The sequence below is a fragment of the Nematostella vectensis genome, chromosome 3, assembly GCF_932526225.1.
Source record: "Nematostella vectensis chromosome 3, jaNemVect1.1, whole genome shotgun sequence".
NCBI classification, from domain to species: domain Eukaryota; kingdom Metazoa; phylum Cnidaria; class Anthozoa; order Actiniaria; family Edwardsiidae; genus Nematostella; species Nematostella vectensis.
Genome location: NC_064036.1, coordinates 1,552,131 through 1,564,365, shown reverse-complemented (window position 1 = coordinate 1,564,365; position 12,235 = coordinate 1,552,131). Strand labels below are relative to the sequence as shown.

The 12,235-nt window shown below is 41.3% G+C and overlaps 2 protein-coding genes and 1 long non-coding RNA gene across 7 annotated transcripts; 1 reads left to right on the top strand and 2 right to left on the bottom strand.

Moving 5' to 3' along the window:
• Positions 1 to 23: 23 nt before the first annotated feature.
• Positions 24 to 1,184, top strand: LOC125561330. Its single transcript, XR_007307368.1, has 2 exons — positions 24 to 487; positions 956 to 1,184. It is a non-coding gene; the product is annotated as an uncharacterized LOC125561330 (long non-coding RNA).
• LOC116606038 lies at positions 687 to 2,633 on the bottom strand. Its single transcript, XM_048725469.1, has 2 exons — positions 1,188 to 2,633; positions 687 to 1,117 (listed from the first exon to the last, which is right to left on the bottom strand). Exons 1-2 carry the CDS (start codon positions 2,154 to 2,156, stop codon positions 794 to 796), a joined length of 1,293 nt encoding a protein of 430 aa, XP_048581426.1. The 5' UTR covers positions 2,157 to 2,633; the 3' UTR covers positions 687 to 793.
• Positions 2,634 to 3,927: 1,294 nt separating this feature from the next.
• LOC116605428 lies at positions 3,928 to 11,936 on the bottom strand. Of its 5 annotated transcripts, none has more exons than XR_004297309.2 (4): positions 8,912 to 10,463; positions 6,152 to 6,216; positions 4,776 to 4,922; positions 3,928 to 4,336 (listed from the first exon to the last, which is right to left on the bottom strand). XR_004297309.2 is itself a non-coding variant. In XM_032368161.2 (4 exons), the coding sequence occupies exons 2-4, from the start codon at positions 6,192 to 6,194 to the stop codon at positions 4,116 to 4,118; spliced, it is 411 nt and encodes a 136-aa protein (XP_032224052.1). In that variant the 5' UTR covers positions 6,195 to 6,216; positions 11,790 to 11,933; the 3' UTR covers positions 3,928 to 4,115. The 5 variants fall into 5 exon arrangements, 3 of the variants coding, with proteins under 3 accessions (XP_032224052.1, XP_048580626.1, XP_032224051.1); XM_032368161.2 differs by lacking the exon at positions 8,912 to 10,463 and adding an exon at positions 11,790 to 11,933; XR_007307183.1 differs by lacking the exon at positions 6,152 to 6,216 and having other exon boundaries at positions 8,912 to 10,461.
• Between the last annotated feature and the right edge of the window lie 299 nt (positions 11,937 to 12,235).

Below are 12,235 nucleotides of genomic sequence, written 5' to 3'. Positions count from 1 at the left end.
TGGAAACCGATCCTAGCGGGATGTACAATCAGCGGCAAACCTGTTGAAAATTTTAACGCCTCAAATGCCGTTCACGCCGCCGTCGAGCGCGACATTTAGTTAAAAACGCCTGCGATCACAGTGTCCTGCGGAGTTGCCCATTGCATAGCAACGATCAGTTAGCAACGCTCGCGTCGTCTTTGTCTTACAGCTAAGCCGATCGCGTCCTTTGTTTTTAAACCAATGAAATCCCGTGTTCTTTGAGGTTTAGAGTGCTTATTTTATCAGAGTCCAAGCAGACAAGATGGCGGAACCGACACAGAGCGAAGGATGGCTTCAATTCCTTTACAAATTCGCGCTACGCGAGTTTGATTTTTGGGAGCCTAACTCGTGCAAAAGTTAAAGATATCGTTGTACTGCTTGTACTCTAGTTCGATTTTTGGAAGTTTTCCCGTGGTAGAGGGTGCCTAATTCTACGAGTTGGATGGCTGTATGAACGCCTGGCACGGTGAGTGTTTTGGGAGATTGCGATTATAAAGTGCTACGTCAAAGCGGATAAGGGCTAAATTCTTCGGTCCGCCGCCATTAATAAAACACCAAGGGAGCACAAAGGGAATGTTGATCCGTATTCAAATTCAAAATATGAAAAATAAATCTAGTTTCAAGGTGACTTGAGATAAACTTGAAGTAAAACCAAGATTGAGTTCTTTTTTTTAGTTGGTTTAAGTTTATTTTCGATAGAATATTAATACTGATTTGAACATCGAAGGAGTAATACTTGTCGCTCCCGCGTCCTCCTGGCTTTGCAATAGTTTTACAATTGATACACGACTCGGATTATTAAGAAACGAGACTGACTCGGCTTAATCAGGTTGTAGCGGTGTGAGCTCTTCGTTTTCGATTTTTTTTTTTCTGGATATTTTGAGCGGTTTAGAGGTGCAACTCTAATGCTATGCTCTTCTATTATTTTTCGTAGCCGACGCGACGCAGGGTGGATCGAGCTGAATTCACGGTTCAACTGGTTGAGTTCATGATGAATTGATTCACCACCCTGCTCGCCGAAAAAGCCTGAAGGAAACTTCCGTTCCCGGATGAAATCTGAAGTCTGTGCCTGAGGTATTTTCATGACCACGGTTGGCTGAAAGAGAATAATAATGTAATTTATAATATTGCAAAAAAGAATAAAAAATATAGTTAGAACAAAATACCTTTCCAGATCCAGGCAATCGGGCTGTTATCCCATCCTCCGAATTCTTGCAGATTGTGTTCACAATCAAATTCCCAAGTCGCGCAACATCAGGGGAAACGAGGCCTGTGCGGACCTCGTTTAACATCTGCTCGAGGGTTCGGGTCTGAGGATCTAGCACAACAGCAGCGGCAGGGACGGGGCTATTCGCACGCTGGCGCTTTCTCGGGGGACAGGGATGGCTGTTGCACAGGTGATAAGGCAATCGGGTACCACATGCCCTACATTTAACCAGGTACCCCTCTAAAAGCTGGATTAAAACAAGCGGTGCGCGCTGGGGGTCATTAGGGTCCGCCAGCGTCTCTTGACATATTGGGCATGCTGGATGTTTTTCCCCCAACTCGAAAGCAGATTTCCAGCAGTCCGAGCAGCAACTGTGCTGGCACTTTGATGACAGAGGCTTTTCGAGGACGTCTAGGCAAATAGCGCAATGAAACTCTTCTTTTTTCGTTTCGAAAAAGTCAAAGCGCTCGGTGAATCGGTGGTCCCTTAGTGTGTTCATAGAGGCACTAAGCTCGGTGACGCGCGCGATTAGTTGTGCTTTTAAACCCACGTTTGTCGTCTCTTCCCAAGCGGAGTTTTTAGCCTGCCCTCTCGCACCGCCTCGCTTTGCTTTTTTCGGCCTACCGCCTTTTTGAATTTGCTCTTCTAAGGCGCACGTTGGGCAGTCCTCTTCCAGGTGAATCTCCCAGATTATGGGAGCCTTGTCAGTTGTTGCGAGACGACACAACTTACAAAAGCGCATCAGATGAATATAGGGGTCATCCTTCTCGACATTGATGCCAAATTTGCCCTCGAGCAATGTTTTGAAACTGCCGCAGGCAAAGCTTTGGGCATAGAGGCTTTTTGCCTTCTTCAACCGTTTTCCGCAAACACGACAGAGACCTTTTAAAATCTCAAAGTGTTTTGCTTCAGCCTTCGCGGTAGCCATTTCTTTGCGCTCATGGGCGATATTAAAACGAGCTACTACTTCAAAAATTCGCAATCTCCCAAAACTATGAACACAGATTCTAAGAGACAATTATATATACGTTATGGATTAGCTACGCAATAAACCAGGAAAACTCCCACGAGACTAAAATTTTAATCGGAAGTCATGTAGGTAGTTCGCCGCGCTTCCGCCATCACTCAATAGGACCGTTTACAGTGACGCTATACATTCTTGCTCAATTGCGTGTTTGATCGTTTCTTTGTAAAATTTAATCACGTAAGCATTTTAGGTATCCAAATGTCGCAATAGGATACGTATATCTATCAACACTTCTTTTAAAACAAGGGTTTTATTCGGTAGCTTGGCTGCGGCCTTCGTGACTCGCGATCCTGTCAGGTCAGTTAATAACTAACTACCTCAAAGCGCGGTCGCAAATTCAAAAAGCGCGGTTACCAACTAAATGTCGCGTCTAGGGCTGTTTGAAAGTGGCGTGCGTTTCAGATGGAAATCTAAATTACGTAGCATAGTGACTTTGATATCCTCCCCCCCCCAACCCCCCTCCCATAAATCAATGTTGGATTTTTTTTACTGACAACCCTAGACAGCAACTTTGAATTGGGGAGAGGGGGATGTGAGTAATAAAAAGTTCCCATATTGTAAATTATTTCAGTAAGACTACTTTTTAGATGTCATTTTCAACAGGTTTTGTCGCTGGTTGTAGTTAGTAGTCCCCAGTCAGCCATTCAGCATTATAAATGCTCCAAAAGTAAGAACGGCTCAGCCTCATGAAAATTTAGACGTTCGCGTATAAAAAAAAGTGTACTCAAATCGGGCCCCCAGAAAAGTAGACGGGGGTAATCGTCGTTTAGGGGGTTGTGTTAAATGATTTTTCAGATTCTGCCATCTCTTATTAGGGTATAAAAATCGACCAACTGCTATCCCTTAGGGGGTGTTTAAGGATTTTTTTCCGATTGTGCTCACGCTAACGGTCGCCCGAAACATAATTAAAGTAAACCATGTCAACTGATCGATTCCAGCTTTATTGTCGGTAACAATACAAGGTGTCCATTTGCAAATTTGCAAATTTGCATTTCAAAAATTTGCGGTCTCAAGGACCGCAATAAAATTCAGGAAAACTGAAAATGTCTTTGTTTTATACTGCTTTCTTAGGTTAAAAATTCCCTCGACCACACCCAATTTGGCATCTCTATAAGGGGTAGGAATTGCTGTTAACAACACGCAAAAAGCTTTCCCTAAAGGGATAAAATTGATTTTGCCGACGGTCACCCCCGTCTGTTTATTTCCGCCCCCCCTCCCCCACTTTTTGAAGGTTAAGACGTATCATGTGACAAGTAAATTTTTTCGCTGCATCTGCGAAAATAAGAAGGGCATTCTGTTTTTTTGTGTTTCGATGAGAGAAGAGAAGAAATGGGAAAGTGTTAAATTATGCATGGCTTTTTTACCCAGGATCCAGGCCCTCCTCCTCCATCTTTCAGAAACGACCATTTGCAAGCGCCAGCGTATTTCTACTGTATAAAGAATTGCCAGTCTTCGAAGACTGTGCGCAATTGCGAGCAGTGCATTTCAAAAATTGATAACATAACATAGTATATAATGGTGACAAATGATCTGTACTTCTAAAGCAGACCAATTATCAGCCATATATATAAGGAATGTAATCTAGTCAGGATATGGAGTCAGGGTTTGAAAAAAAGCCCAAATAGTCGTGTTCGTGAACCAGAAGAATAAGTACAATACATACACCAAAAACTGGTATTTTCGTCTTTAATAAGACTTCTTCCAGTCATTTCCTGAGGGATTCCTGAGGGGGGGAGGGTGGAGGGGAGATGCGCACACCTGTACAGCTGCCTCGATATTTGGATATTGTATAACATTACTATTGATAAACGTTATTCATTGCTATTCTAACTGTCCTTAGAAGTAAAATAAAAGTCAAGACTACAAAACTCGACCATAAAAGGACAAAATTGACCCTAAAACCACGCATGTGCTGATGGTAATAACCGCTGGAGCATGCTGCTTGCTTCCTCGACAAGGATCTGTCATGTTACGCGTACACATGTCACCCTGGCAACACTCAAATTGACAGCTCTCACTTTTACACGACCTCGCCTTCCTGGTGCATTGAACGCTAGTGGTACAGCCAAACTCCCAATTGTCTGCAACAAGGGTAGAAAATGTGTTTTGGCTAAAAAGTCAACTCAGTACATTTTAAAAGAGTGTGAACTCGTATATGTTAAAAGCTAAAAGGTCGTGTAAATATTAAGCTATTGAAGAGCCTCCCATCGCCCTCACACATAGCTAAACAGCAAAATCCTCAAACAAAACAAATAACATGCCGCGCTTCCTACCCTAACTAGGGCTCCTTAAATATTCATCAAATAGTCCCCTCTTTTCATCTGTGCATATTCTGCAGTCCGTAAACATCAATAATCAGAAATGCACTGCTTTGGATAGCCTGCTTGCAGGCGGTACTCAAAATACAAGATTGCGCCCGATCACCGAACGGAGAGGGTATTCCGCGATAATAACACCTAGTACCGCCTGCAAGCAGGCTATGCTTTGGAGTGCTAAGTTATAACCATTTCAGTACATTACCTGTGCCCGCAGTGTTACAAGAGATGAAGCAGCGGTCATATGTGCTGCCGATCCTGTCGCAGTCATACAAGTCAAGGCTCGCCATGCATTGTCGGTAAGTGCTAGAAGTAGTATTCCATCCACACACCTCGCAAATGACACCATCACCTTAAAAAAGCCAGAAACATCAGTTGCATAGTTCCCTGTGGACATTCTTTCAAGAGCCCTTCTCAGCCACACCTTTGTTACTATTTTCATTTGATTTTGGCTCGCAATGAGCTAAAATCTCAAAATAACCATCTAAAACAACGTTTGATACTTAATTTACCAAATTTAATCGAAAATATCGAATTGGCTTCCCGAAATCAGCTGCTAGAAATGGATGCGTTTTCATACCTGGTTCTTTGCTAGGATGACAAAATGGCAGAGGCTATTCAAATATACCAAGTGGGTGACGATTGCCAGGAAATTATAGAGATTCAATTTATAATTCTTCAGCCAATGTTCTATCTCTCCTCTTTATGTTTCTTTTATTGTTTTTTTTTTCAGGTAACGCGTAATATCCTACCGACGCGAGACTCTTTTTAAAAAGACGCGTGACACTTACTTTAAACAGAACGCGACCTTTAATCAGTTAAACAGACATTAAAAATGTACGTCTAGAACGGAGGGAGTTTTCATGTCAAACGTTTTTGATAGCTAAATTTACACCATAGAAGGGACCTTACCGATTGGGCGAGCAGTTGCAAGCATTAGAGCACCCCGTTTGATATGTGTGTGGGAGATTAGCATTTTCGTAATTCATGTTCTTCATTTTGTCTGACTTCTTTATGCGCCATTTTACAACTAGTAAAAAAGGCAGAGTAGGCCGGGCTTTTATCAAAAGATAAACATTTGAAAAAGCTTAACCAAAAACGAGCACGCAAGCTTCCATTTCTTTTCGATGACGAGCTTTTTGACTTTCTGAAATAATACTCAATGCGATACTGCTAGTAAAAAAATCGCAATCTTGGTTGCCGCATTGATTTTGAGAGAAACTATACACATGACTTTTAAGTCATCAAACTTAAGTCAAAATTTACAGTTAAACAATAATAAAAAGAAAACCAATTCTAAATGTAAATTTCTCTAAAAGAGTGACAATGTATTTTGGAAGCTTGCAAGTTTGGAGAAAAGGGTATCTTCTTTCTAGTACGTTGATATATTTTTTCCCAACTTTAGACATTTACCATAAACAATAATATGACTAATTTACTTGAAATGCCGTTGCCATATCCATGAAACAAATTAACATTTATTTTTCTTTGACAGTTACTCCCAGTATTACATCAAGATAGACTTGGATAGAGGCTAATAGAACTACCCAAATTGAAGTTGACTTTCCCGATACAACTTACCACCTTCGAAGAGAAGAAACATAAAGAACAGGACAGTTTTCATGGCCAGAGAAGGAAAGAAGTATCTACAACGGGCGCAACGTTCACAGTTAGTTTTAATTGGATGCATGACATTGATATGAGTTTTAATCAAGCAACCGGCGAAAAGCAGATGTTCAGCCACGTTCCTCTTTTTTACACTTCAAAAAGGGAAAGACCTTGGACCTTTAGACCAAAACTCGAATATTGTAATTTAAAAAAGAAATGAATTAAGAAAAATCCAACTAGTTATACAAGCTTGAAATTTTCTTTTGGAACAATGTCTTGGAACTAACGTGATATAGACCTAGCAACATCTGTTATTTTGACTTTCGAGACTCGATGGATACTGCAGCCCCATAGGCTCCATGGAACATATGGTCTAACTCCAACCACGGTGTCATTTTGTTGTAATCGTAACAATGTTTGAAGTATGCTGGACATGCGAATACCAAGCAACATCCGTAAAAAGAAATGAAATGCATTGGATTATACAAATAAAATTGCTTTTAAAACGATCACGGTATGGAATTTTAAGATGAAAATGCTAAAGATATGACACGTGCAATCGGCTTCTTCTTATTCATGTTATTGTTATAGGCCCTAGTCCTGCGTGTTATGCGGGAAGTTTGTTTTTCTGACAATTATTATTAGCCCCACCCCCCCCCCCCCCACACACACACACACACACAGTCTCTGCTATAATAGGTTTGTCAACATGGCGACATCCCGTGATCACAAACAAACGATCCCCAAGGGGTCGACCATTTCAACGTAGGGGTATGGGATGACTCAACTGCTATACCTTAGGGGGTGTAAAAGGATTTTTCCGTTTTTTCTATCTTTTGGGGTATAAAATTCGACCAACTGCTATTCGTAAGGGGGCATTTAACGGTTTTTTTTAATTCACCGATTCGTGCCATCTCTTAGAGTTAAAATCTCCTTCGACCACACTCAATTTGCTCTCTCTTTAGGGGTTAGAATTTCTGTCTACCACGCCCAAAGTGCCATCCTAAGGGTTAAAATTGGTTCTACCTCGTTATCATGCTGAGAGATCCCATGAGATAGCAAGCGGATGCGCCAATCAGTGTATGAGGACCAAGCGCTTAGAACAGGGGAAACACATTAACTAACTGGAAATGCTAGCTGTTTACCTGAGACTTCAATTATTCATTACTGAATTGAAAGGAAAACATGGTTTTGAGTTTCCTTTTCAATGGGTGTTGTGCCCCTGAGTGAAGTAGGGTCAAGAGTCCCGGTCGCTGTGGAAGTATGATGGGTTGTGCTATCAGTAATCGAGTCCCGGTCGCTGTGGAAGTATGATGGGTTGTGCTATCAGTAATCGAGTCCCGGTCGCTGTGGAAGTATGATGGGTTGTGCTATCAGTAATCGTAGAAGTTGTGGCCACCAGACTTGAGTTGGCCAAAGAGGTGCTATCAAGAGTGCACTCATCTGATCTTTCTCGGTTATAAGGCTAAAGGGGGGAAATAATTAAACATGTTACTCCAACATAGGGAGAATGCATCTGTGTGAAAGGCCCCTGGGTCTGGCTTCCAAGACACATAATTAGGAAGCTGGGTGTTCAATCTTGATGTAAATAAGTCTACATCTGGTGTACACAGTACTTGAGTGACTTGGGAAAATACCTCTGGTTGTAAATGCCACTCTGTTCTATCGTTAAACTGCCTTGAGTATTTGTCTGCTTCCTGGTTAAGTATTCCTGGCAAATGACAGGCAGTTAACAAAATATCATTTTCTATGCATAACCACCAGATATCTTTTGAGAGGGAGTTACACTCAACAGACTTAGTACCCCCCATGGCATTTATGTAGCATACAGTAGCAGAGTTGTCACTTTTTATAGAGAAATGTTTTCCCTTCAATTCAGTAATGAATGATTAATGTCCCAGGTAAACAGCTAGCATTTCAAGTTCATTAATGTGTTTCCCCTGTTCTAAGGGGGTCCACCTGCCCTGGACCGCTTGGTCCTCATACACTGATTAGCGCATGCGCTTGCTGTCTCATGTAATCTCTCAGCATTCTATAACTCGGTAGAATCGTTTAATTTTCAAATTTTGCCGACGATCACCCCCGTCTGTGTTTATTGGAGTCCCCCCGCCGCACGGGGACAACGTATTTTTTTAGCGGAGCTCCCACGCGGCGCGAAGCGCCCCGTGAAAGGAGCACCATACCCTGTTAACATATTTTTTTTTTTTTGTGGTTTACAAAACAAATATGGTAACAAATATTGGTAACCCATCGACTCGAGGTTTCGTGACGCGACGTCCGTCTGTCCGTTTGTCCGTCCGTCCCCAAAAGCATCGTAATATATAGATTAAAAGCAAAACATTCTTATTTCTTGAAAGAAACATTGTTTCACAACCAAACTTGGCAGGTGCCATGTTTGTTTCAAGGGGGGTGCAAAATATGGTCACGTAATTTGTGACGTCATCGATGACGTCATCAAAATAAAAAATAAAAAATGACGTCACTAAAAGTAAAGCTACTCTGACGCCGAAACATCATATGACAACTGAATATGTTATGTGTCATGTAGATGTCAAGGTAGGGGGTATAACATGTTGGTCGCGTGATCTGTGAAATCGTTGACGTCGTCAAAAACATAATAAAATAATACTTAGTAATTCTTAAATTAGCGAAAATAAGCAAGGATTCGGTCGTTCGGAGCTCCGCTTTTAGGAAATGCCTAAATCTATATATTAGTGAAGTAATATTAAAGACCTTGTCTATCCACATGCCAGGCTGCAGTTCAGAGTTCGACTTGCGGTTTAGTTCCATATGTTCCCCTTTTAAGTCCTTTTTAAAAGTTCAAAGATATTTATTGACGTCTGAAGTGAAGCCTAGAACAATCCAGATATTTGTTTGTGCCAGTTTTGAACGATTTGATCTCATATGCACGCATTTACCATAAACCGTTAATGTGTTTAGTTTATGATTAAATTGACCTTCGTGACGCTTCTTGGCGTTGGTGTCATCAAGGCGGTCTCATAAATCAAGAAAAAGAGAATCAAATTGAGGGAAGTTCATTGGCAAAAGGCGGCCACATCAATTCAGCAATCTAATTATCGGTGATCCTTTGAGCCGGGCATCTAAGCATAAGATCCTATCACTCTAATCTCTGATTATTAGCAAAGACGTAATCTACAAATGCCAAAAAGATAGAGCGCCCGAACCTTAAGAGATAGCTACAACAATCCAGTGTACCGTTCCACAGATAAAAATCACCATTAGTGAGTACTTCTTCATCTTTTTTTATATTAAAACTTTTATTTTACGATATTATTTTTAGGTTGTAAGGTAGTGCAGGTGTTGATATGCAATGGCCCACGGGGACTGGTAATTTAGGGTTCCCCGTGGAATAAACACGTCATGTCACACAACGTGCAGTGGAAGCGAGATACAGTGGAACATTGACTATTGCAAGAAAAGATCGATTCCCCATACTTTTTTTAAGGTTGACGGAACAGAAATCAATATCATTATACCAAAAATGTCGTTTACATCGAGTGTCGTTATATGACTGTAAGCGGGTTGTCTGATAACCAGCACATCACTTCAAGAGAGAATCACGGAGCCGAACAAGAAACAAACAACTCTTTCAGCTTCAAGACTTTTGAGATGAGGTTTAGAAAGATAAGAAAAATGGCGCCCTTTACGGTCAGGTAGCCCTAGACAGAAAAACCTCCCGAACCGTTCGCCACGAAGGAAACATTAATCAATATAGATTTATTGAATCCCTTGATAGCTAAACAAAGAGTTAAATATTTCAAATGGAACCTAGAAACCTGGTTGATTTTTAACAATTAATGGCGGATGGATTTGTGATACAGAGAGGTGATCAAAAATGTAGAGATTATTGAAAACAGATCAGATGGCCTTGAACTTGAAGAATTTTGTATTAACAAAACAACCATATAAATTCATTGACGGGCCTTCGCAGCCCCCTGCAGTCGAAAGCACACAATGCTCTGGGGGCTGCGGAGGTGTTTAATAATTTCATAACTAGTGAGGCACAAAATAAGAACGACCTTGTAGTCGCGCGGTAATAAAGAAGTTAGGTGGGGTGCTTAGGGACCAATTCTCCAAGTCTTTATCAACGACAGGTTATGTAAAGGTGTTAAGATGCGTTGGCTTTCACAGAGGGCCCCCGAATGGTCCTCCGAAATTTCGATGTGCTCGCAGTTTTCGGGTGATGCTTACATACTCGCGCAATTTTTTCCGCCTTGCTCGCATTGTATTTTTCGATTCAACAACTAAAAACGCTCGGTCTTGCATAAAAAAAGGGTGCTCGCAAGCTCGCAAATGCTCGCCAAAGACCATTCGAGAGCCCTTCACAGGGGGAAAGGCAAACAGCACGCAAAATGAGATAAACAATTTCTAATTAACTCTTGTCTTCTGGACATTAAAATAATGAACTAGAGTCAGATGCCTCATTCAGCTGGTCAAACCACGCCTGAGTACCAGGCCCTCACGCCAAATCATTCTGACTGAATACTGACGCCAGTGACGATACAATAATAACTATTCTGCTGCTGCGTATTGACTGAGGGTTGGGGTTGTAATTCATATTGTTTAGGCTATGATCGTGTTTTTGACATTTTATTTTCTGATCGGAAACGCGAAACTGACGCACATCTAAGACCAGATCGTCACAATTTCAAAAGGCACTCAAACATCATTTATTAAAAGATCTTAGAGTATTCTTGTAGAATAACTACTGTCTTTCAAACATGTTTGAGCTTTTTTCAGAAAGATGTCTGTTAAGTATTTGATCAACATCTTGATAATGTCGACGCGTAAATTAAACCCCTAGAACTAAAGAGTCTAACAGCAAACGGCGTCTTCCTTCAAAATCATAGCAACCCTCCATATGGGGTGAGCAGTTTGACTATATTGCACGTCTAAACATCATTGTTACATTTCCTGACCCAAGCTTGTTTTGTGAATGACTTGTAAAAACAATCAATCATAGAGGGGATGTTACTGATTGTTCTGCAGGTCCTTCAGTACAATGATACGTAGACAATGTGGCGCAATCGGGGTTATACCATGGTGCGACAGGCACGTGAGACGCGGGATTAGATGGTAGTGATGATTATGATAACGGTGCGCTGGGAGAAGGGTTCGGGCGGCGGGAGGCGGCCTCTGTCAACCTTTTTGGTCCTTAGGGGGGATGGGCGCTTCCGGTTTTTATCAATCATGGTAAAGAAATATGATGGTGATGACGATGTGATGATGAAGCACAGGAAAGATGACGGCAAAGATGTATTTTGGTTTGATGATGACAATGAATGTGTAGAAGAAAAAAGCAGAAATAATAAAAGAATAAAAGACGATGACGACGACGAAGTTTTAGTAAAATACTGATGTTCAAGCCGCTGGCCACTAAATAGAATGACGTTCGAGGCTCTGGAACCAGGGTGGAGATATTGATTCAATATCTTTCTTTACCTAATAACCATTGTGCAGTGGGTAACAATTACGACCGATAAAATTGTTACCAATTATCCAATTATTAACATAAAAACTTTCGTCTACATATACTGACCGTCATTTTACCGGGGTGTTGCTGGACCGGATATTTGACCCCTATGCCTACCGTTTCCTTTCTCATATCGAGTTGTTTGGGCGAGGAGATCACGCGTTCGGCACAGCTCTCGCGAGTCTCCCATCTGATCAGCCCCGTCTAACAGACACCGACGGAAATGAATAATGCCAAACCGAGCGAGTCGGTAGATAAATCGGATTTACCGCTAAACTCAGATACAAGAGCATTACTGCCTTACCACAAAAAGATGGAAAGATAGCAACGAGCTTGTTTGTCCATCTAGGAGACACGTTCTTGGTTTGTCTAACCACTTCTAAAAATAATTCATTTTTGACGACATTGTAATAAGGATTTCGGTTATTTATTATCATACGAAATATTTTCTTGTTTGCTACTAAGATTATGACCATTTCTTCTTCCCGCTTTTTGGTAATTTGAAGCTTTAAATCAAAGCCTACGCTTTGATTGGCTAATGATTACTTATCGACAGCCAATGA